Consider the following 24587-nt stretch of genomic DNA (forward strand, 5'->3'; position numbering starts at 1 on the left):
TAATTGTAATTGTAATTATAATTAAATTTAAAATTGCAGTAATGATGTTTGCACTACTACTCTTTAACGCGGTCTTTAATGCACAAGAACGTTATCGTGCTCTTATTACTCAGTAAGATTGTCACTCACGGTGTCAGATTGCCGTGGAGGTATGAGCCTTTTGCATCGTCACGGTCAAACAAATCGTAAAGCACCGCGTATCACGCAACCAACCCAAGGATTCGTAGCTAAACAACTAAAGTACGTTCTTGATTCTCTTGTGCAGTTTATTTTTTTTTACAGTTTTATTTTTCTTGGTCTTTATTCATCTCAGCACTGTTATGTTTGTTTGTCAACTTTTAAAAAGACACTAAATCAATCCTGATAACTGATAACTAAGCTAATGTGCCAATCTTTCATGACAATTATTTACTGCCATGTAAATCCTGATTTCATCTTACGGATATTTTTTAATTCATTTTTATTTTTACTGTGCTCTGGAAAACGTGAGATTACTTTGTCACTCATTTTTAATTTAAAATTTTTTATTTTTAATTAAATATTCAAATTTTTTCCGCGGAAAAATTCAAATTTTTTTATTTTTTTCCAAAGCGCGGAAAATTTGAATTTAAAAAAAAATTTAATTTTGTCGTAATATTTTTTATTTAAAAAGGTTGTAATAAAGTATGTTAATTTATATTTAAAACTACTTGAGTATAACGGGAAAAATGTGTTAAAATTCTTAGTCATATTGTTGACATAAATTTCCTGATATTTTATTATCGAGACTTTTTTTTTTTAATAATAATAAAAATTTAATTGACACAAGGAAAAAAAATAATAAATGAAATTCTTTTGCGTAAAACTTGAAAATTTTTGTTTATCGCAAATAAAAAAAAAAAACTTGTTTACATATTTTATATACAAGAATAGGTCAATAAATTCTATTAAAAACACAAATTAAATACTAATTAAATTAAAGTATTTAATTAAAAAAAAAAAAAAACAGGTGTTCAATTTATCAGGAAATTTTTTACAGTAGTAAATTTTTTAAATTTCGATGAAAGATAAATCAAATAAGAAGTGATATTATATATATTACAAGAAATTTAAAATCCTAAGTATTGTGTAAAGATAACAGTAGACACAAAAGGTCCTACTGAGCTGAGACCAAAAAATACCAGTCGACCCTCATCAAGATCTAAAAAGATTTAAATCTTGCCCGTGGTTAGTTTCCGATCTCCTGTAAAAGAAAAAACAAAATCGTCTAAATTAACTGAGGAAGAATTTAAGTGAAATAAAAAATGTATGAAATGAATGAGCGTCAGAACTCGTGACTGGAAATTTAAAATTTAATTGTTGTGTTTAGTTGGACGAACGGGTAATGGAGTAGCGCGTGTCCGTTTTATTGGAGACAATTAAGCAAAATATCTTCAATGTTTACAAATGTCCCCATAAAAATTAGTCCCTTCTCCCTCGGGATTTCCCACATGAACCTGGATAAATCCAGTTGCGTCTAGTTGGCAGTTAAACTCGCTGGGAGTTTTAATACCGTCAAATACATGACGGCTGTCTAAACTCGTGACTCAACAGACGTTTTTTATTTTTCAACATGCTCAACTGCTTTTACTTTTATTTAACAGACCGTAGACGTCACACCAGCATCCAAACGTCATTTATCAATTTAGATAAATCTCAAATCTGCTGTTAAAATATATGACGTAAAAAATATATTCATTAATTTGAATAAAAAAAAAAATGACAATGAGAATAATAATGAAGGCGGTGGCGAATATTTTTAAACTCAAAGAATATTAATTTAGTTCTTCTCTTTGTGGCATAACTTTTTAAATTTACCAGATGAGTATTGCGATTGTATTTAAATTGTCTGTGGATCGCGATTTATTGCGATCGCGGTGACAGTTAAAAGTGACAATAACGCGATATAAAAACCGTGTTACACATTCTGTAATAATAAATTTTATTTATTGGATTCATACAAAGTAATAAGAATAATAATAATATATATAAATATATGTATTATTATTAATTTTTTTTTTTAATAATCAAATTTATCCGACAATTCTGTTTATTGTTTTTGAAAATTTATAGTAATGAGTAATGAGTAACAATAATGATAATAATATGAATAAATGTCTTAGGAAATTTACTCTTCTGAGCACGAGAGTAAATAATTAAATGTTTACTTACTCGTAATATGTATTAACAGTCACATGTTAAGTGAAATTATTTCTAAGTCACTGTAACTGTTAATTATTAATATATATATTTTTTTATTATAATTAAATGAAAGCTTAAGAAAGTTCTTTAATTAGTAATTTTTATTTTTATACGTAAATTTTTAGTTTTTACAAAAGTTTATGTATATACTTATATATTTGTTTAGAAAATTGATACTGTAAAGAATTAAAAATTTTTTTTCCAATCCCCAGATGTGTAAATAAAAAAAAATGCAAGAATATTTTTTATGATACTGAAGTTAGCCGGCGTCCAATAATTTTTGGATTTTTTTTAAACGATAAATTATTAAAAAAAAAATATTTTGAAAAATTGCACCTATAGTTTATTGAATTTTCTGCATGTGCATATTTTTATATTTATTTTTTTTTTTAAATTAAGTCGTTGAAACAAAAATTCGATACTCTTTAACTGTCTGCTAACTTATGATCCAGAAGTTAGCAGACAATTAAAAATTTTAGGATTTTATTTTGAACAATTAAATTTGAAGAAAAAAAGAAACTGAAAAAATGCACATGTAGAAAATTAAAAAGACTATAAGTGCAATTTTTTCAAATATTTTTTTTTTTTTAATTTATCGTTTTTTAAAAAATCCAAAAATTATTAGACGTCGGCTAACTTCAGTATAATTATTTTATTGCGACTAAAAAGCAAGTGCACATACTTATATATTTATAAATGGTTTAAAACTATTGTAAGTTAATTAATTAGACAGTACACTGAAAGTTATCGCGAAAATATTGTTGCGAGTTTTGCAAGATACGATAAAGAAAAAATTTAATTAAACAGTGAACGTAAGTTTTATTATTTATGAGCAAGTAAAATTTGAATAAACGAAACAGTAGAATATACTATAAAATAATTAATCTATAAATCTTAGTAGAAGACACGATAAATAGCATAAAAACTGCATCTGATGAGCCGGAAGTACATCTTGCTTACATAATAATTCACAAATGCAAATTTAACCGGAACTCTATACTTTTATTATTTTTTTTTATTTCGAGGAAGCGACTCGCCGATTGCTCTTGATATCCTAATTGATACCCAGGACATCCGTTCTGCAAATGCTGGTTAATAATTCTTAAAAGTCAAATAAAATTATCGTTTTGTTTTCACATTATTAGTGCTATTATATTTGATTTAATCTGCTAAGTGCTCGTCCATAAAATTTCCACAGCCAATAAATTTATGGAAAATATCACTGAGACAATAAATCACTGTTGATACAATCAATCAATTATTCTAGTAATTGAACAAAACAAAAAGTTAAATATTTACTTACTACTTATCTATTTAATTCCCGATTATTTCAAATTATTATTTTCCCACATTTATTTTTTCCATAAAAAAAAATTCCAAATTTTTTTTTTTAAATTCTATTCTCAAAATTTATACCTGATCTTTCAACCTTGAACCTTTTTTCTGAACATAAAAAAGGCACAAACCCTTACTGATTTAAATGAACCGTAAAAAATTTTCCTTAAAAAATTTCTCGATCTAATCTCGAAATTTTTTTGTTATCGTCGATCTTTGTGTTTTGTCACCAGGAAATTCACCGATGTCACAAATTAAATTTGAAAAAAAAAGCGACAACTATTTAAATTCCAGTAGACGTCAGTACTCAGTACAAATATATATTCTGAGAAATAATTAAATTGTAACAGTGTTAAGAGTTTAAATTGTGTAATGAAAGCACGATTGTATGAAACGCACCGAGCATTTACAATATTTGAGTGTCGTAAATTTTTGACAGCTTGTTACTAAATAATTTTATTAATTAATTCATTCGAATGAATAAAAAAATAAATACCGTAATATTTTTTAAAATAAAACACTTATATATTCATATATATATAAATAAATAAATTTAAAATTTTCCAGTCGATGACATGGTTGCAAAATTTTAAAAAAATGATTGGCATTGAAATTAACAATAATCATTTCACGTTTTAACACGTGAACAAATTTTACCAATAATTACATAATATATATATGTATATATTTTAACATATGTAGAAGTCTGTAATTGTAAGCCGCAATAAATATTTCATTTATTTATTTTTTTTCTGTAAAAAAAATTTTAACCCGAAGGTTTTTATTTTTCCAGTGCGAAAAAATTCAAATTTTTAAAAAGTGAAAAAATTTGTAATTTTCTCGTCGCGTTTTCGTTGAAATAAAAAAAAAGAGAAAATGACAAATTTTTAAATCGATTGATTAATTAGATTCTAATGATACTGGGCACGTAATGAATCTATAATTAATTTAAAGTATTTATCACTCGTTTTCTTACGTAATATATATAGACATCATACACATAATGTCCTTATAATTTTCAGTGTTTCAAGGAACCATGGCCTACTTGGATAAATCGGTGGTAAATAACCAAGTCCATGGATCGTTTATTGATTATTTGTCAATGCAAATAAAAATGTCGACTAACTGTGTCATCCTTGACTAGATTTACAGCCAAATTTATTATTTATTTTTTAGTGTCCTTTTTAAATTTATTTACTATCATCATTATTATCAAGTATCAAAAATATATATTTTTTTATTTTATTATATCGATTATAATTTCATTATTACGTTAACTACTTACCGGTTTTTGTTATAATAATATTTGTATAAGTATTTATTTGGTGATTAAATATTTAAAATCGATTTCCATATTACGGAAATTTTTTTATTCATGACCTTCAATTTTTATTCACACGTTTATTTATTTTATTTTATTAATTAATAATTAATTCGTCTGCTTATTTATTTACTTCATTTTTTTTTTAATTTTCAAAAATTTAGTCATTATTTTTTTTTATTTTCATAATTTTTTTTTTTAAATAATTTATTGTTTAATTATCTGCAAATTCAACAATTTCAAATTTTAAATTTACGCGGGAATTATCGGTAAGTTAAATTTTTAAAATGAGGCCGCCACTTGACAGATTAATTTTCCCGCGCTTTTTAAAAATTTCATATATTACCAAATAATTGTTAATAATTAATAAAAGAAATTATTACTTACATTAATTTATGTTAATCAGTAAATTAATTAACCAAAACTTCATTAATAAATCCAATATTAAATTTACTTTTTAATTCAAAAATTTAAACTTGCGGCCAACTTCAGATCATTCGAATGTTTGTAAACATCTGTAAGCTCCTAAAGTTTTTATCAGCGATAATTAAATTTTTAATGGTTTTAATTAATTAAATAATAGTAATTAAAGTTAAATAATGTCAATTAAAGCACTTGATAAAAATACTGTTAAAAAATTAACAACATCTCAAGTAATAACGTCAGTTTTTGGTGTCGTCAAAGAACTCGTTGAAAATTCTCTTGATGCCGGTGCTAATAATATTGAAGTTTCACTTGTAAGTACATTTAATTATTTAATTAATTCATTAAAAATTAATAAATTCATTAAAAAATTAATTATTCAAGAAAAATAAAGGGCTGTCATCAATTGAAGTGAAGGATAATGGAGCCGGCATATCATCAACAAGCTCAGCATTCATGGCACTCCAGGGTTATACGTCTAAACTATCAAACTTCAGTGAACTAGGTAACAAATAAATACTAATAGTAATTACTGGTCATAAATATTGACAATTAATTAATAATTAATGATTAATTGCCTTAGAATCATTAACGACATACGGATTTCGTGGTGAAGCGCTCAGTGCTATTTGTAAAGTGTCAAAAGTTCAAGTAATGACAAGAACAATTGAAGATGATGCTGCTAGATGTTATACTTTGGATCATAATGGAGTTGTCACTGTAGCCCAGCATTGCCATCGCTCCTTAGGTAATTAAATTTAATTATTTTTTTAATTTATCGTTGACATTTACATGAGTGTGAATGTAGCAGACGTCAAATTTTAAATTATTAATAAATAGAGTAAATAATTAATAAAATTAAGTTTTAAAAAAATGCGCATTTACAAAATTTTGAAATTTATAAGTGCATTTTTTTTTTTAACTATTTACCCTATTTATTTAATATTTTAAATTTGTCTGCCTGCTAAATTCATGATCCTGAAATTAACAGACATTTAAAAATTTCTGGATTATTTTTTTCAACAAATTAATAACAAAAAAAAAAAAAAGAAAAAAAAATATACATGTAGAAAATTTTAAAAACTATGAGTGCACTTTTTAAAAAAGTTTTTTTTTTTATAATTTATTGTTAAAAAAAAATCGAAAAATTATTAGACGTCGGCTGACTTCAGTATCACAGAAATTCACACTCGTGACATTTACTAGTAAAATTTTTTATTATTTAATTTCAGGTACGACAGTAAGAGCCGAAAATTTATTTTTCAATATTCCGGTACGGAGACAAGTCATAACTGACCCTAAGACTGCTAACAAAGATATAAAAACAATTAAAAAATGGCTGGTGGACTACAGTATTTGTTGCCCGGAAGTATCGATTACTTTTACGGTTGATTCCAAAAATTTTTTAATGAAACACAAGAAGGCAGATTACAAAGAATGTTTGGTTGAAATATTTGGCAGGAAATTTGTTTCAAATTACGAATTTATGACATACAGTGATGATAAAATGAAAATTGAGCTGACGGTACCAAAAAAAGAATTGTTGGAGGTATCGGAAGTCTGTAGTTCTGATAATTGCCATGTGTTTATAAACAAGCGCCCGGTTTTTTATGAAGAGTTTGAGAAACCGGTTGTCAAAATAATGTCTGATTATTTTAAAGGCAAATTGGCTAAGGGGAAAATGTGTTTTTTTCTCAGCATTTGTGTGTCACCGGCTGAAATTGATGTCAATTTAGAGCCCAACAAAGTCAAAGTACTGATGATTAATCAAACGGGTATTTTAGATATCATCAAAAAGCTGATGATTAATTACTACGGCCTGGAAAAAGAAGAAGAAGAAATAAATGATGAAGATAAATTTCAAAATTCAAATGACATAACTTCACCCGCTTATTTTGATTCGACTTTCAATGACAGCGAGACAGAGGAAGAAATCAGTAACAAGAAACGGAAGTTGACCAAAAAAAATTCAAAAAGTTCATTGAAGAAAAGTAAATTAGCTTCTGATGATGACAAGGAAAATAATTTGAGAAATAAAGTTTTTAAAGAAGTCGAAGGGCCGGTAATTGGTGCAGACAAAGTAATTAATAGAGATAATGAAGTTGCTAGTGAGAGAGTAATGACTGAGAGTAATGGAGAAACAGCAATGGAAGAAGATACTTTGAGTCAAGTGCCGGTTATTGATATCGGTGAGGATTTTTGTACGCAGGAAATAGATGACAAGCCATCGATAAGTCTTGAAGACATGGAACTGTTGGAAAAAAGAATCAAAAGTATATCTAGTGATAATTTAAATACATCTAAGATACCTGATATATTTATTGTACCTGATTCAATTGATAATACTCCGGAAATCAATAAGATGACACCTGATTCAACTGATAATACTCCGGAAATAAATAGAATTACATCTGATTCAATTGATAATACTCCGGAGATCAATAGAATTACACCTGATTCAACTGATGATATATCAGATATATTTAGTAATATATCTGATTTTAATGAAAATACATCTGATACATCTAGTAAACCTCAATATACTTTATCGCAATGGAGTAAAGGTCAATTACCGATACAGGTATTTATAAATTAATGAATAGAAACCAAGAACTTGTTTGTAAAATTCAAATGAAATTGACAGACAAGAGCGGGAATTTAAAAATGTACTCGATAATTTAAAAATTTAAATATTTAAATTAATTTTAGGGCGGCACAAATGTACAAATTGGTAGACCGAGTCCTGTAAGTACGAAAAATAAAAGCCAGAGTAGAACAGAGACAGTAGACAGCGGATTTCAAATTTTTTGCCGGGCAAATACTGCACAGAGTTTGTTAATTTTTTAAAAATTATTATTATTATTATTAATGAATTATTGATGATTGTTAATTTTGATGGGTTTATTTTAGTACTGCATGAGAATCCGGTGCTGAATCCAGTAGAGATGGCTGCTAAGTTGGCTGAGAAATGGAGACTCCTGAGTCCTGGCGAACGGCAACATTACCGCGAGCTCGGTCGCGGGCATAATTTCACTCTGGACACGAGCATCGGTAACCGGAGTCAGAAAAGAAGATCACAGGTCTCGGAGAAGGAGAAGGAAGATAATAAGAGCAGGCTGATGAAGATGTTGAAGCAGAAATTGGGACAGAGATCTGGATCTGGGAAAAAAAGTGGAGATGAGGAGAGTGAGGAAAGTGGGAGTAACAAGGATTTGAAGTTAGCGACGGTGGTACCTTTTGAAATAAGTATTGATACAGTGAGGGATTGTAATGGAGACGGAAATCGATTGGGTATTGAGAATAATTATTATATTATTGGTAAACTAAATGATGATATTTATTTGGCTAAAACAAATACGCGGATTTGGGGGTTTAGTTTAAATAAATTTTTTGATGATTTGAATTTAAATGAAAATGAGCGCCAAGCTAGTAAGGTAATAAAATTTAATTATTATTTTAATTCTTAATTACTCTTGCAATCTTAATTACGTTGTCAATAAATCAATAATTTTTTTTTCAGGGAAATTTAAAAAAGATTGAAAAATATTTCAAACAATGGATCGAAGAGAAAGAAGATCCAAATATTTTAAACCATATTTATGATTTACAAAATATGGATGTCTCTTAAAAATTTTATCACCACATTTTAAATATTTAAAAAATTTTTAATTATAAAATATATTTTTTAATTAATAATAAACCAGAAGTTTTGAAATTTTTAAATAAAGAGATTTAAATTTTCCCGCCGTTTTTTAAATTTCTTCCTTATCGTGACTCAAGTCGATAATAAAAAAAAAATAACTGATGTACAGTTTCTGCTGTTCCATAACCATCAAGATCAATTTCTCCATAAATTGGTGTCGAGTTGAGTAAAAAAGTTTAATAAATAAAATAAATTAAAAAATGGCTGCGTGGAGACAAGCTGGATTAAAGTAAGAACTTATTTAAATAATCCTCAAACTTTTTAATTAATTAATGAAATAATTAACCCAAATTATATCTGACAATCCATGAAATTATGTAACCTATCAAATTGTAGTTTGCTCAGATAATTTTTCCGTATTTCTGAATTAAACTCCCGTAATTAGGATATTAATTTGAGTAATTACTACTTGAAGAATCATGAGAGACTAAATAAATATAAATAAATTACTTCTAGTTACATCAACTTCTCACAAATTGCTGCTAAATTAGTGCGCCAGGCACTGAAGGCAGAGTTCCGTACTGCTGCTGCAAAACGTGAGGACTCTAGTGTTAAATTTACGCTATGGAAAGATGGGAAACCAGTCAGTAAGTACTCATTCTAATTACAATAATCACTATCATTATTTATATAAATTAAATTATCTGATTAATTAGTAATTAAATATAAATGCTAAGTTCATAATTTAATTTTCTAGCCGAAAAAATTTGAATACATCGAGTAAGTTTTTGAATAATTGAAAAGTGTGAAAATTTAACAGAGTTATTTTCCTAATTAATTTGAAATTGTATGACAAGAAATAAAAATGAGTGTGAATGTACCAGACATCAGACATTTTATGAATTTTAAAAAAATGCGCGTATGGATTTTTCATGAATTAAAATTTTTATTTATTTATTCAAAAATTTAAAAAATTCCCTTGTCATTTACATTCACACTCGTGGGATAAAATAACAGGATTTCAGACAAGACTCCAGAAAGTGTTCATTCGGTTTTCCTCGGCTATGTCCGAGATAAAAAAAATTAGTTGGTAACCCTGACTATGACGAGGGTTTGGCTGCTGGAGCCAAAGGCTCGCGCTACCAACACCGAATCTGAAGTCATGTTTTATCCCGTTTTAAAAATATTTACTAATTACCTGCATTGAAATTTATAATTAAAATATCATGATACTGAAGTTAGCAGACGTATAATAATTTTTGGATTTTTTTTTAGATGACAAACTATTAAAAAAAAATATTTGAAAAAATTGCACCTGTAATTTTTTAAATTTTCTACGTGTGCCTATTTTTAGTTTTCGTATTTTTGTAATTGATTTTTTGAAAAAAAAAATCCGAAAATTACTATTTGTCTGTTAACTTCAGGATCATTAAAATATCTGTCAGTCGAAACGAATAAAATTATAACGGAGTTTAAATCAGAAAAATTAATCCAGAGGCAGGAGTGAATGATTTTAAACCCGTGAAATTTTATTTGCCTGAAATTCTTTCGACTGAAGCAGACCTTGATTTAAAATGCACGTGATATAAAATATTTAAAAATAATTATGTGAATGATTTAATGTCTAACAAAGTTTTACTATTATTAATAACATTTATTAACTTATTTATTAATATTATACACTTCTTTTTTTGTTTGTTCAGAAGCCACATAAACAGCATCGCAGATCGGTAGAGAACTTCACTCATCCCACACCATAATTACCATTAATATAAATTATTAAAGGATATACATATATATATTACCATCCACAATGGTAATTAATAAATTTTGGCCACCATAAATTAATTAAATAATTAAATTCGTCATCTTACAACCGGACAATGGGCTTTGCAGTGAACTAAAATCATGTATAAACACATAAGTTAATAAATAAATAAATAAAATATAAATATCAATTATTAAAATTTATAATAAATTTTATTTATTGCAATAAACTTACCGATAAATTCCGAAACAAGATCGTTGTCACCGTCCCCGCGCATGGTTCCAGTTATCTCGTCATTCTCGACCATCGGCAAAAATAACTGGACGAACTCCAAAGTGTAGGGCGGAGCGATAGCTTCGAGTACTTCGGTAACAAAGTACCTGATTAAAGAGATGTCAGTATCACCCTTCTGCCAGCACTGTTTTATGTAGCAGACAACCGGTACCACGCACCCGCGACTCAGTAGATTGACCATCCTATCGATCAACATCTTCTTCATCTCCAACTGGACCAAGATCTCCAGCTCATCTTGCTTGCTCTCAAACAGTTGGACCAGCAGCTGCAGGACCTTGGGGTGGAGTAAGTGGTGGCAAGTGACAACTTCATCCAGCAACGCGAGATGAATCGGGCAGTGCTCGGTGCTCAGTTTAAAGTACGAAGGCTCAGTGACGGTACACTCTACCCATCTGATGATCCCAACACTGACTACGGGAAAACGTATCACTTGGTACAGAGTATTTAGCTCAGCAACCAGCTCCGTTGATCCCTTGTTGATATTACAGATATTGTGGACCTTCTCGATAGCTTGGATCGTCGTTTTTAACTCGTCCTTATTTAATTTTCTCGCGTTCCCTTTCTTGGGTGGGGTCTCGCAGACACTCGCCGCGTAGGCAAGTAAGTAAATGTACTTGGACTTATGCTCAGGATTTATTTTAACACTGGGTTTGAACAGAACATCAACAAGTAGTTCAAGAAACTGGGGATTTCTCACTAGTTCAATTGGCGGTGGCTCTGCTGATGAGTAATGTCGGTACAGGACAGAGATATCAGCAGGATTTAGAGTATTTCTTGACAGCATTGAGGTCAATGCTTGACATGCTGCTGGACTACCAGCTGCGCCATTCAACGCCATTGTTATCGGCGTGACATCATGTCGGTTCTGCTGTGCGCACTTGGTGATCTCTTGAGACAGTCTCTTCATCATGAACCCACCACGTGGCTCCTGTGCTAAAATCTGTAGCAAGACTTGGCTGTACACGTACGTATGCTGACCATGACAAACCATTTTAGCACATTCTTGGATACTGTTCTGCCAGTTCTCGGTGTTTTGAAGGAACCCAGCGATCGCGGTCTTCAGAACACGGGAGAACACTTCGATCTGCTGTGCGGCTGTTGAGATACTGGTGATTTCTCCTTGGAAACCGGCATCGGATATCAACTTTATGGTGAAATTCAACATAAGACAGTCGGGATATTCCTCAGCTAGACGGTAAATCAACGACCTCCATGTCGGATGCTGTATCATTTCCGTCAGCCACGCAGGCGTTTCTCCTTCTTCGGTAAAAATCTTATCAGCTTTCTTGGGATCGAATGTCTTCAGAATCATGTCCTTCAGATTATTTTCTACCATCGCTTGGACATCTGTCACTTTGACGCCTGCTAAAATTAACCACTCGGCAAGCAGATTCGCCATTTGCGCACATGCTGTGTAATTTTGTGACAACAATTCTATTACTTGTTCAGGATTTCCTCCGGTTTGAAAATATCTAATTAAATAACAATAATTAATAGTGACGAATAATTATAATAAATTTTTTAAAACGTTACCTTTTAAGCTGAGTAAATATTCCCGGCTCCATTATGTAATCTGGTGTTTTAAATTTATCCAGACATTGCTGGAGTACTTCCTGTGGATTATCGAGTACTTCTTCACTGGCTGGATCATCTCCACGATGCATGTCATCTCTCCAGCCCGCTCTATCATCATCGTAATCATTTGCCATCTGTTTTTAACACAAATAATTTATTTAAAATCAACTAATTAGATAATTACTTCCTTTCAAAATTAATTTATCAGTATAATTATAGAATTTATTAATAAATAATTGATAATTGTCTATTTTTAATTAATAGCGGATGTAAACAACGGAGTAAATTTAATGTTTATTAGAATTAACGACAAAATTAAAAATATATATTAATTACCTGGTACGGGTTTTATTTTTTATTAAAATAAATAATGAAATTTATTAAATAATTGATTATTACTTTTATAAATGAACTAAATTCACAATTTACGAGCACATTTGATCAACAAAAACTCTAACCTCCAATTTTTGTATTTAATTTCACGCCACCTAGTTTCAAATATTTAAATTACTCTTCAATTTTTTTTTTTATTGCATTGGCTGTGCGGGCATGCGCAAAGGCCAGCTGGGGTACAACCTAGCGGAGGAAAAAAAAAAAAAAATTATAATTAATTAACACAATTAAATAATTACTCATTATTACGAATTTTAAAAATTAAATTTATACCATTAAAAATATTTTAAATTTTTCGCGCGTAATTTGAAAATAATTTTTAATTTTTTTAATTGTATGATTAATTAATTAAAATTATATTTATAAATACTAATATATAAATTTATAAATATATATGATAATATATTAATTTATATATTTAAATATTTAATTGACGCAAAAAAAAACCGCGCGAAAATATTTAAATGACAGCGCGCGTAATCACGAGCATTTAAAACCGAACGGTTACGAATTTATCCGAATAAAATGAATCGCGTGTGGGATTGTGTTACAGCCAAGAATAAAATATATAAATTTACCTTTCATATATATCTACAAATATATTATTTATTAATTTGAATTACATGTAATATACATAGAAATTATAACAGTAATTAAAATTTATTTAAAAATTAATAATCAAATTTCCATAAAATAATTCCGCGCCTAAAAATATAAATTCAAAACTGAATTTCCCGTGAACATTTAAAAAAAAACTTAAAAATGACACAAGACACGGGACTTTCTGCCGTTACTTGGTGTTAGTATATGTTTTAAACGTTGCATTGTGTCTCTTTTTATCGCGAGTTTCTTGTATACACTCGGTATCAAAGTGTGTATGTGAGGCTGCATCGTAACCGTGAGTTTGATTCTCGTTCTTCCTCCAAAGCCAGACTTCAGGCATCAGTTCAGCTCAGCGCTTTCGTCAGAAACGTTCATTTAAAACTCAGCTCTAATTATCGTAATTAAAACGTTTTAATAAAATAATATTAAGTGCATATGTCGATAAATTTACTTCATTAATAGACAATTAAAACAAAAATAATTAAGGTAATTAATAAAAAAAATTCAAAATTTATAAAGTTAAACAATTAAATGATTTTTTACAACAAGTATCTAAACGTACTCCATTATTGCGAGTACTAAAATACGAGAGAAAAACTTAAGAGTGACCAGCTGGTTCATCTTTAACACTCGTAAGTCATATTTATTATTTATTTAATATATACTTCATACATTCTATTATTAAACTTATTCTTTAAATTTTTTTTTAGCTCCAAAAATTCATTACGCAATTACATATATATATTTATATAAATATACATGCATTGAACAAAAAAAAAATTACGATAAAAAAATAAAGAAAGTGTTTAGCGAAAGGAAAATAAGTAAAAAAAGTAAAAGCCACCTGTTTTTACTGCCTAGTTTTTTTTTTGTATTTTTTTTTTTAATTACAATAAAATCTAACTTACAAATTATTTAAACGTCAAGATTATTTTTTACAACTGCAATTTTATCTACGGTAATTTTTTATGATCTTTAAATTAGCAGACAATTGACAATTTTTTAAAAAATAAAAAAATGCGCATGTAGAAAATTTAAAAAACTATGGGTGCAATTTTTTCAAATATTTTTTTTTTATAATTTATTGTTTAAAAAAAAATTTTAAATTTATTAGACGTCCGCTTATTTCAGTATCATAATGGAGCAGACGTAAAAAATTTAAAATTATTAATAAATGGAGTAAATAATTAATAAAATAAAATTTTAAAAAAATGCGCATTTAAAAAAATCTTCAATTAACAAGTACATTTTTTTCAAATATTTTTTTTTTTATAATTTACTGTTTAAAAAAAAATCCAAAATTTATTAGACCTCGGCTAATTTCAGTATCATAATGGAGCAGATGTCAAATTTAAAATTATTAATAAATGGAGTAAATAATTAACAAAATAAATTTTTTAAAAAATGCGCATTTAAAAAATTGAAAAATTAACAAGTGCATTTTTTTCAAATATTTTTTTAAAAATTATTTACACACTTATTTATAATTTAAAATCTGTCATATCTGATACACTCGTAATTTTTTGACTTCCCACCACGTGGATTTTATTTTATTATTTATTTACATGCACTTGCCATGTCTATTTATATTTTTTATTTTTATATCTTCATATATCTACTTGTTTACATATTTATCACTCAAAATATTCAGCGCTTTTTTTTTAATTACATAATTATTCATATTAATAAAAAAACTCGTAATTTTTTTTCAATTCCTTATAAAAAAAAACAATAACAACAGTCATACTAATCAGCTGAGTAAAATACTATAAAATATATATCTAATGACCTTGTGTCTCATAAAATGTATAAAAAAATTTTTTTGTGTTAAAAACTTATAAATTAAAATAATTAATTGATAAATTACAATAATATTTAATAAATTAACAGAAGATCAATAAACGTTTAATTTATTGAATTAATAATGTAAACAAATCTTTATCTTTGTTAGTAAACGATAAAAATTTAAATTTAAATGTATGATAGGTCAAGTCCATACCTTTGTTAGGAAGTACAAAAATATAAACAAAGTAAGAGGAAGTAATGAATGGAATTAAAATAATTAACAAACGTATTATTACTATTGTAATTGTAATTGTTATTAGATATATATACATATATATTAATGATAAATAGGTGCAAGCTGCAGCAGACATGGGATTGAACGAAGGCCGAAGCACTAATAATATGACCCACACTGGCATCATTGGCCCATCAACGCTCTTAAGTCCAAAGTCCACAACGCCACATCCTCAACATAACACTTACTACATATATATACACATATATTTATATATTTGTGTATATAATATATAAAACCACACATCATCATTTTAATTCCACGCTGCAATTATAATCACGATAACTACGATATCAAATAAATGATATCGTTATTATTATTATCATTTTTTTTTTAGACAAAGTACATACTTGTCTTACGTATACATTTATTCTGAATGAATGTCTACATAAATTTAAATATTTATCTCATCAAATTACATGCGCACTTAAGATTTCCCGGTATCTGTATTACGTTTAATTTAAAATCTAATCAATTGATATCTCAGTTATCAATTATTTATTGTAATTTAATTTAACAATTAGTCAGGTGGAGTCTAGACCGCGGCTAGTCATGATCAAAGGCCAAAGATCTTGATAAAAAAATTTTTATCTGAGTTCATGAACTCGTTTTTTTGAATCGCTAAAATTTTATTATTATTTTTAATGACTGGTATTTTTAGCCGAGCTGGTATTCGAATTCAAAAATTTATGGAAATAGAAGTTTTAAAAAAAGATTTTAAATAACGGCTTTCACTTTGCAGAATAAAAGGCAAGTATGGCGGAAGCACATTCAGCGGTCGCCTTCAGCTTCTCAATAACCCACGAAGGATGGGATGTTAATTTTGACCGAGAAGTATTACATCTTGTATGGGAATCTGGATTACGGTCATGGAAGAAAAGATTTTTTCGATTTACTGTAAGTTGTTTATTTTTTTTTTACATTTAGTCGTTATCTATTATCTATATTTTTACAGCCTACTTTTGTACAAACAATTGATAACAATAATAAGAAAAAAATTTACTTGCGTTGACTAATCAATGTCATGTTATTACTCACCGTTGATTAAATCATTAATTCGTTTACTTATTACAGAACAATTTAAAAACTGGAATTTACCCGGCGTCGTTGAAAAGTTTGTGGCTGACAATAGGAATAGTGGCGGCGATCCATTTCACGGGATTCAAAGTCCCCTATGACCTTGTTGAGAAAGTCGTTCCTTATGTTTCTGGGTAACTATTAATTACTAAATAAATTTATTGATTGATTGCCTATAACAATTTTTATAAATTCTTGAGCAAGTCTGCTCTTAAGATCGATAGGTGCTAGTGTCTTTTTTTACGTATGTGTTTTGCTGTACAGAAAGATTGGAACCTGACTGGTTCCTGTTCTGCACCCGACTCAATCAGGTTCCGCACAGTAATCAGTGTGGTGCTGCACCACAATCGAGCATTTTTTTCCAACACCGTACTGAGTCGGGTGCAGAACTTGTGACCAAATTTAAATTGCAAGTCTTACATAAGAAATTCGCGCCAGATTATAACTCAATTCTGAAGGAAGACTACAGTTGAAAATAGTTGCTCAAGATCTGGCCAAGATTCAAAATTGACTTTGAATTGAACAGATCTTAAGCAAGTCATGCGTAAGTACCTGCCGTAAATTACTGGTGCAAGAAATGCGTCAGATACCATTTCATTGCAAGTGTTCAAGATGTCTTTGATACTCTTACGTACGATATCATGAGCAAGACATACACAAATCTCGACATAAGTTTCTTGATACAGGAACTTGTGAAAGGCATATGTAGAAAAAGACACTAGCAGCTAGGGGTCTTGATACTGACTCCGGAGTCTTGGTCAAACACGTGGAGTGATTGATGATAAATTAAAATTATCAGGTCGTCTATATCAGCGCATCTGGTGGCATCGGTTGTCGTGGGCGTATTGCTGTGGCTGGCAGTCATCTACACACTCCGCTACTGCCTGAAATTGCTGCTGATGTACAAGGGATGGATGTACGAGTCGCGTGGTCCTGGTGGGAAAGTCTCTCTGCCAACAAAAATATGGGTTCTGTTGGTTAAATTACTGTCCGGGTGGAACAAGCCGATGCTGTACAGTTTCCAAGGGTCGTTGCCGAGGTTGCCGCTACCTTCGGTCGAGGAAACCACGTCTAGGGTTAGAGTTTTTCTCATCCTTATAAATCGTTAAATCTTTAGTGAGTAATAAGTTCGCGTATTAATCCAATGGGAATTTTTTTTTTTATATTTGTGGTATTGTTCTCGTAAATTTTTGACAGGTTTTAATTAACATATTTTAATTGTTTGTGCAGTTTTATTCACCCTAAGTGACGCACGTTCGTGAAATGACGGTGACAGTTTGACCCCGGCGAGGAAAAATTACAAATACTCGATGATTTTTCAAAATTTATTTTTGAATAAACTTTGGAACGCATTTTTTATTTTTTCGACAAAACTTCAACTTTGATCTTTTTTTTCTCATTGAAAAAAAAAGGAACCGTAGAAATTTTATATTTATCATACGCGTGTCTAAAAAATTCTGACCGTCAGTGACCATTGAATTGGATGGAATTTTTTTTTTTATTCAAGTTCGCGCCATTGAATTTTAAATTTTTCAAAGAAATAAATTGAGTTTGCAAGTCGTATTTTTAGCGGGAAAATTAAAAAAAATTCGATTTAAAATATTCTGGGGTCAAAATGGCATCCGGTGTCACTTTAGGGTGAATTATAAATAATTAATATTAAATATATTACACATTTATTTTACAGTATTTACGAAGTATAAGACCGCTGGTAGACGACGAGAATTATTTGCGTATGGAGAAACTGGCAAAAGAATTCGAACAAGGGATCGCCGTTAAATTACAGCGGTATTTGATATTAAAATCCTGGTGGTCAAGTAACTACGTGTCTGATTGGTGGGAGGAGTACGTTTACTTACGCGGTAGATCTCCGATAATGGTCAATTCAAATTTCTATGGTATTGATGCGATTCTTATGCATCCAATAGACGTACAAGCTGCACGTGCTGCTAGTATTATTCACTTGTGTTTACAGTACAGACGTAGTATCGAACGTCAAGAATTGGAGCCGATTAAATTACAGGGTCTAGTACCTCTGTGCTCCTGGCAGTACGAAAGATTGTTTAATACCACGAGGATTCCTGGAATTGAGACTGACAAAATAGTACACTACAATGACGCTAAGCATATTGTTATTTATCACAAAGGACGTTATTATAAAGTTATGATTTATTATAAAAATAGAATTTTGACGGCCTGTGAAATTGAACAGCAAATTAATTATATTATGACTCATGAATCGGAGCCTGGTAATGGTGAAGAAAAATTAGCAGCACTGACTGCTACTGATCGAACCACTTGGGCCAAAGCACGTGGTGAATATTTTGCTAAAGGCACTAATAGAATTTCACTGGATTTAATTGAAAAGTCTGCTTTTGTTGTCGTACTTGATGATGTTCCTTATGAGTATGATCCTGTAAGTTATTTTTTTATATTTTATAATTTGGAGTTGATATTTAAGTAGAGCAGAAAATTTCCTTTTAACGAGTACCCACAAGTCATATTTATTTTTAATATTTCCAAAGTCATATAAGTTGGACCCGATCATATTTTAAATTCCTACTGAAAATTTTAGAATTTTCAAGTCTATATCAGAATAAAGAAGGAAATTTCCTTTCAAACGAGTACCTACAAGTCATATTTATTTTCAATGTTTTCAAAGTCGTATAAGTATGACTCATTCATATTTTAAATTCCTAATCAAAATTCTGGAACTTTCAAGTCTGTGTCAGAAAAAAGAAGGAAATTTCCTTTCAAACGAGTACCCACAAGTCATATTTATTTTCAATGTTTCCAAAGTCGTATAAGTATGACTCATTCATATTTTAAATTCCTAATCAAAATTTTGGAACTTTCAAGTCTGTGTCAGAAAAAAGAAGGAAATTTCCTTTCAAACGAGTACCCACAAGTCATATTTATTTTCAATGTTTCCAAAGTCGTATAAGTATGACTCATTCATATTTTAAATTCCTAATCAAAATTTTGGAACTTTCAAGTCTGTGTCAGAAAAAAGAAGGAAATTTCCTTTCAAACGAGTACCTACAAGTCATATTTATTTTCAATGTTTTCAAAGTCGTATAAGTATGACTCATTCATATTTTAAATTCCTAATCAAAATTTTGGAACTTTCAAGTCTATATCAGAATAAACAAGGAAATTTCCTTTCAAACGAGTACCTACAAGTCATATTTATTTTCAATGTTTCCAAAGTCGTATAAGTATGACTCATTCATATTTTAAATTCCTAATCAAAATTTTGGAACTTTCAAGTCTGTGTCAGAAAAAAGAAGGAAATTTCCTTTCATACGAGTACCCACAAGTCATATTTATTTTAAATATTTCCAAAGTCGTATAAGTTGGGCATACAATTTATAATTAATTAATAAATTACTACTATTATTATTATTTGCTGGCAGGAACGTCCAGAAAAATTAGACCAGTACGGAAGAATTCTATTGCACGGAAAAGGATACGACAGATGGTTCGATAAATCATTTACTCTCTGCATCGGTACCAATGGGCGTATCGGCTTTAATGCCGAGCATTCTTGGTAAGCACTAATTAATTACTTCTATTTTAAAAAATAATAATGGTACTTATATACAAGTCGGGCTCCATCGGTTTTTAATAACCAACTCTAAATAATAATTTTAAAATTTAAATTGTATGGAGCCCCAGCTATAAATTTACCATCAATAATTTTTTGAACGTCAACGTACACAAATTTTTAAACTCAACTGATTGGGAAAAAAAAAAAATTTCTGAATTTATTTAAATTTAATTATAATTATCGATCTGTGAAAATAAAATGAGCAGGGCTGATGCTGCAGTGATGTCGCATTTATGGGAGACTCTAGTAGCTGAAGAAGCTAGTGCCAACATGTAAGAAATAATTAGCCGACGACCTTTATTTATAAACCTCTTACTGCAATCTATGCTTCAGCGCGTGTAAAAATTCTCTACTTAATGTTTAAATTTAACATCCGCGAACGTGATATATATAAATATATAAAAACAAATAACGATTGTCTGATAACTGCTTAACTTGATCGTTTATGCTTGTCAGGGCCGATGCTCCTGTGATGGGTGCTATGTGGGAATACGTTATTGGCAGTGACGTATTTGAAGATGGGTAATTTTCTTTGCACTATTCTTTAAATCCTCAACTTGCATTCATTACTCCTCGTTGTCCGTTTATTATTTTAAATTGTTTTGTTTTTATCGCTTCGTTTTCATCAACTACAGCTATGACCTAACATTTAACATTCAATTAAATATCTATTAAGCTTTATATACATATACATATTTATATATCTTGATAATTATTATTATAAATAGATATAAAGATGGTCATACAGCAGGTACACCTGAGTTTACATTGACACCAACGAGATTGCAATGGGATCTTACTCCAGAATGTATCGATGTGATAAATCGTGCAGCTGAGGTATCTTCATTTTTTTTTTAATATTACTAGTAACTGATTATAAATTCCTAGTAATTATTCGTCATCAGTAATTTTAGTTGACACAGATTACAAAAAATTTATTGGCAGTGACGCAAAAAAATTTATTTAAATAAATTGAGTAAGCGCGGGAACTGGAATTGAATTTCAAAAATTTAAATTAATAAATTAATTGATTTTTTTTTAGGATGCACATAAATTATTAAATGATGTAGATCTGCGTATTTACGTTCATGACAACTATGGAAAAGGATTTATGAAGACATGTTCAATGTCTCCGGACGCGTATATTCAAATGGCTTTGCAGCTGGCGTACTACCGAGACGCGGGTAAATTCAGTTTGACTTACGAAGCCTCGATGACCCGTTTGTTCAGAGAAGGCCGAACAGAAACAGTACGTCCGTGTACTATTGAGTCTGCGAAATGGGTAAAGTCAATGGAGAATGAGTCTTCTGATATCAATGAGCGGTACGAGCTGCTGAAGGCCGCGGCGCTGCAGCACCAACGCGGTTATCAGGAAGCCATGTGCGGAAAGGGAATTGACAGACATCTGTTCTGCTTGTATGTCGTCTCGAAATACTTGGAAGTTGACTCTCCGTTTCTGAAGGAAGTGCTGAGTGAGCCCTGGAAACTGTCAACGTCTCAGACCCCTCATGGCCAGACGCCCAAGTTGGATTTGAAAAAGTTTCCCAAGTGTATTTCTGCTGGCGGGGGTTTCGGTCCAGTTGCTGATGATGGCTACGGAGTTTCTTATATTATAGCCGGTGAAGATCTTATATTTTTTCATATTTCCAGCAAAACTAGTTCACCAGCTACAGTAAGTTTTGTTTTTTATTCAAATAAATAAAATAATCAGTCCCCAGTTCCCTTAAAAAAATATTTTTTACAAAAACGGGGACTGGATTTTCATTAATTAGCAATAAATTAATCATATATATTTTATTATTTCAAGGACTCATCAAGATTTGCCAGAAATATAGAAAAAGCACTAGCTGATATAAAAGATCTCATGATGTCTGTCAAGAAATTAAAGCATCAAAAAAATGGATCAGTTAATTAATGAATTAAAGTTTATTAATATTAATTGGTTCTCTATTGTTTTATTATTATTATTATTACTATTATTACAATAATTATTAACAACGCACAGATAGATCGAGATTAAAACCGTGTTTCCAGCTCGCAATATAATTTAATAAATGTAAATATATATATATTTATTTTAAATTTTTATTCGATAACTATAAGAAATTTGTTATTTGATTTGTTTTTATAAATTTTTTTATTTATTAGTTTAATATATTGCGATAAATTTTATGAGACTCGATCTGAGCAACCTATCAATGCAAAAAAAAATAAATAAATAAATAAATACTTTAGTTATATACATTATTTTATATAAAAAATTTTTGGAATAAAGTCTGTTAACAATTAAAAGTTAAATTTAATAAAATCGTTATAAATATGGATATATTTACATATAAATATATAAATATTTTTATATATATATAATTGGTGACTGGTTAAAAGTGAAATTAAAAAATTACATATATGAGTATATATGTATCTTTGTATATATATATTAATGAAATTAACAATTTGTTATCATCTTTTTTATAGAAAAAATAAATCTAGTTTAAATGTTTCTTATTAAGACTGCACTTATTTATTAACTAATTTTTTTTTACTTAATTAATTTTTTTTACTCGATCTGGAACTGTCACGATCGTTGCTACTGGATTTGCTGTCTTTGTGCCGGTGCTTATTTGATATTATGACGTTACGTATTGTCGAGTGTAAAAATCTTTTGTTCACTGTCTCTTTGGGTTTTATCCAACCACTTGGTCCCATAACTTCGGCTCTTCTTGCTCCTACTTTGGCCTCTTCAATTAGCGCTTCAGCAGCTAGTCTATTAATAATAATAATTATGATTAATTGCTTTAATTCACCAGAGATATGAATTAGAAATTTTTTTAATTTTTAAATAGATAAATAAAATTTACCCGAGACAGAGACAATTTTAAAATAAAATAGAAATGGCTTTTAAAAAGACGACAAATTTTTGATGTGCGGTCAACTGATCCCAAGAATTTTATACCACAAGTGATCCCACTGACATCTGATCCCATCGACATGAGGTTGAAAATAATAAAGATGATTTTGGAGGATGATGATTAAAGTTATGAAAATCTTGATGAAACTGATGAATTAGAAGAATGATAGTAAAGTTAGTGGACATCTGACAATTTTTAAAACTTTAAAATAATAAATTAAAATGTATATAAAATAAAAATAAAAAAATACATGTTTAGACAATTCAAAATTCAGTAGATGCATTTTTTAAAATTGCTTAATTTTTTTATGTGTAATTTAAAAATTGTCGTATGTCAGCTACATTTACTCATTTAGAAATGATCCAGAAGTTAGCAGACAATTAAAAATTTTTGAATTTTTGTTTGAACAACTTAATTTGAAAAAAAAATAAAAATATGCAGATGTAGAAAATTTAATAAACTATAGGTGCAATTGTTACAAATATTTTTTTTTTAATAATTTATTGTTTAAAAAAAAATCCAAAAATTATTGGACGTCGGCTAACTTCAGTATCATCATTTAGAAGATCAGTTGAACCAGTTGTCAGTTGAATTTAGTCGGTGGGATCAGTTGTCGTGTGATCATTAAAAAAAAAATCTCGTTATATTTAAATTAATTAGTTTTGAATAAAAACATTTATTTAAAATTAGTGGAGGATAAATTTAAATTTAATTGACAACTACTATGAGTGTACATGTGGCAGACATCAGACAAAATTTAAATTATTAATAAGTAGAGTAAATAATTAATAAATTAAAATTTGAAAAAAATGCGCATTCAAAAGATTTCAAAATTAATAAGTGCATTTTTTAAAATAATTATTTTTTAAATTATTTACTCTATTTATTTATACCTTTAAATTTGTCTGATGTCTGCCACATTCACACCCTATTACTCGATTTGATTTTTTAAATTCTAAAGATCCAGAAACTGGACCTGGTTCATAAATAATTAATTTTAATTATTAATTAATTTTAATAATATTGATCCATATGTATATAAATAATATGATTTAACAAATATATCATACATAAATTTTCTATAACTATTTTTATATATAAAACATTTAATGTCAATAAAACAAAAAATTATATCCCTTTTAAAAAAAATCTAATTAATTATAAAAATTCAAATTTATGAATTAAAATTACCTGTTTAATGTTTCTTCATCCATTATTATTAATTAACACACCAAAATAATTTGTTATTGACTTGCAAAGTTGTTTATCTAACCATTACCACAAGGCAGCGAACCTAAAATAATTTTTTGAATGGCGGCGCCATCGTCATATTCTC

General features: G+C 29.0%; 5 protein-coding genes across 8 annotated transcripts; 3 read left to right on the top strand and 2 right to left on the bottom strand.

Moving 5' to 3' along the window:
• The first annotated feature begins 5360 nt into the window (after positions 1 to 5360).
• LOC130673602 (PMS1 protein homolog 1-like) lies at positions 5361 to 9053 on the top strand. The gene is made up of 7 exons (XM_057478677.1): positions 5361 to 5613; positions 5684 to 5804; positions 5883 to 6047; positions 6532 to 7880; positions 8009 to 8129; positions 8210 to 8733; positions 8820 to 9053. Exons 1-7 carry the CDS (start codon positions 5476 to 5478, stop codon positions 8925 to 8927), a joined length of 2526 nt encoding a protein of 841 aa, XP_057334660.1. The 5' UTR covers positions 5361 to 5475; the 3' UTR covers positions 8928 to 9053.
• Positions 9054 to 9072: 19 nt separating this feature from the next.
• On the top strand, positions 9073 to 10920 carry LOC130673632 (protein stunted-like). Of its 3 annotated transcripts, none has more exons than XM_057478726.1 (4): positions 9073 to 9231; positions 9459 to 9589; positions 9700 to 9725; positions 10646 to 10920. In XM_057478726.1, the coding sequence occupies exons 1-3, from the start codon at positions 9203 to 9205 to the stop codon at positions 9711 to 9713; spliced, it is 174 nt and encodes a 57-aa protein (XP_057334709.1). In that variant the 5' UTR covers positions 9073 to 9202; the 3' UTR covers positions 9714 to 9725; positions 10646 to 10920. The 3 variants fall into 3 exon arrangements, with proteins under 3 accessions (XP_057334709.1, XP_057334708.1, XP_057334710.1); XM_057478725.1 differs by having other exon boundaries at positions 9700 to 9722; XM_057478727.1 differs by lacking the exon at positions 9700 to 9725.
• Positions 10703 to 13076, bottom strand: LOC130673607 (negative elongation factor D). Its single transcript, XM_057478689.1, has 4 exons — positions 12916 to 13076; positions 12538 to 12713; positions 10945 to 12476; positions 10703 to 10842 (listed from the first exon to the last, which is right to left on the bottom strand). The coding sequence occupies exons 2-4, from the start codon at positions 12711 to 12713 to the stop codon at positions 10808 to 10810; spliced, it is 1743 nt and encodes a 580-aa protein (XP_057334672.1). The 5' UTR covers positions 12916 to 13076; the 3' UTR covers positions 10703 to 10807.
• Positions 13077 to 16411: 3335 nt separating this feature from the next.
• LOC130673603 (carnitine O-palmitoyltransferase 1, liver isoform) lies at positions 16412 to 22842 on the top strand. 2 transcript variants are annotated; one of them, XM_057478680.1, is made up of 9 exons: positions 16412 to 16552; positions 16730 to 16866; positions 17532 to 17808; positions 18420 to 19148; positions 20149 to 20282; positions 20549 to 20614; positions 21071 to 21179; positions 21385 to 22014; positions 22150 to 22842. In XM_057478680.1, exons 1-9 carry the CDS (start codon positions 16412 to 16414, stop codon positions 22255 to 22257), a joined length of 2331 nt encoding a protein of 776 aa, XP_057334663.1. In that variant the 3' UTR covers positions 22258 to 22842. The 2 variants fall into 2 exon arrangements, with proteins under 2 accessions (XP_057334663.1, XP_057334662.1); XM_057478679.1 differs by lacking the exon at positions 20549 to 20614 and adding an exon at positions 20799 to 20864.
• LOC130673631 (protein POLR1D-like) lies at positions 22690 to 24580 on the bottom strand. Its single transcript, XM_057478724.1, has 2 exons — positions 24443 to 24580; positions 22690 to 23106 (listed from the first exon to the last, which is right to left on the bottom strand). Exons 1-2 carry the CDS (start codon positions 24463 to 24465, stop codon positions 22890 to 22892), a joined length of 240 nt encoding a protein of 79 aa, XP_057334707.1. The 5' UTR covers positions 24466 to 24580; the 3' UTR covers positions 22690 to 22889.
• Positions 24581 to 24587: the final 7 nt, after the last annotated feature.

This window comes from Microplitis mediator, chromosome 8, assembly GCF_029852145.1.
Source record: "Microplitis mediator isolate UGA2020A chromosome 8, iyMicMedi2.1, whole genome shotgun sequence".
NCBI classification, from domain to species: Eukaryota; Metazoa; Arthropoda; class Insecta; order Hymenoptera; family Braconidae; genus Microplitis; species Microplitis mediator.